Here is a 1,022-nt window from a genome sequence, read left to right on the forward strand (position 1 = left end):
GTAACCCTGCAGCACCTCGTTAATAAGCATCATGAGGGTTGTGCCAGACTTCTTTAAATCCAAAAGGCAACACCTTAAACACCTACAGACTATGAAAGCAGATTTTTTTCCTGGGCATCAGCATCTAAGGGAATTTGCCAGTACCCACGAGTTAAATCCAGCGTGCCTTTGAATTTTGAGGACATGGAAGACAGAAATTCAATTCTCTGCTGTGCTAACACTTCCTATGTGACCTCAGGCAAGTCACTTTGTCCATGCCTCAGTTTCTCCATCTGTACAATGGAGATATTTACCTTCCCCCACAGGAGTGTGTGAGGGTAACTCCGGTAGACATTGTGAGGTGCTCAGACATGATGATCATGGGGCCACAGATGCAACTTTCGTGAGTTTTGCAAAACTATGTCCCCTCTCCGCTCTAGTTATCAATCGCTGGAGCTCAGCTAACGTACGCCTCCACTCACTCTCGTAAACCTCTGACCTTTCTGTAGCTCGTCTGCACTTTGCAGAGCTCTTTGCATATCCTGCTCAGCTGCCCTTTGTCTGAGACGAGCAGCTGCTTATGTTTTCTTTTATCACCACAAACAGCTTTGGTCGGAGAGCACAAAGGGGAGGGAAGTGCCATGACCACAACCGCGATGCTGCAGATGTGGAGCATCCAGGTTTGGAAATGGCCTCATGCATGCACCAGATCTGCCTTTCTCGAGGGCAGACGAAAGGGAAGTTTAAATATAGAGATCAGCCCCCGGTGTTTGTAAGAAACGAGCAAGAGCTGGTGAGAGATAGAGACCGACAGGGAGAGAAATCGAGGCTGTAAGAAAAAGGGGCACCAGATATAAACTCTGTTTATACTAGATACAGCGTCCGCTCCTGCCAAGCCTCACCTCACAGGTAGCTGCATCTCAGTCCCAGGCATGGGATCCCTGTATAAACAGCCCCTCTACCCCACTCCAGAGGTGGTTGCATCTCAGCACCAGGGGAAGGATCCTTATGAACAGCTGGAGATCTCAGTTCTGGGTGATACA

General features: G+C 48.7%; 1 protein-coding gene across 1 annotated transcript in view; it reads left to right on the forward strand.

Moving 5' to 3' along the window:
• Window positions 1-350: 350 nt before the first annotated feature.
• LOC112122441 (integrin alpha-D-like) overlaps window positions 351-1,022 on the forward strand; it is a gene marked incomplete at its 3' end in the record, with an annotated part of 3,449 nt that continues 2,777 nt past the window's right edge. Inside the window, exon 1 of the mRNA XM_026646338.1 lies at window positions 351-382. Within this exon, the coding sequence (XP_026502123.1) occupies window positions 351-382 (32 nt within the window). The remainder of the gene's footprint in view (window positions 383-1,022) is intronic.

The sequence above is a fragment of the Terrapene carolina genome, unplaced genomic scaffold (genome assembly GCF_002925995.2).
Source record: "Terrapene carolina triunguis isolate 2854851 unplaced genomic scaffold, T_m_triunguis-2.0 Scaffold34966, whole genome shotgun sequence".
NCBI lineage: Eukaryota > Metazoa > Chordata > Testudines > Emydidae > Terrapene > Terrapene triunguis.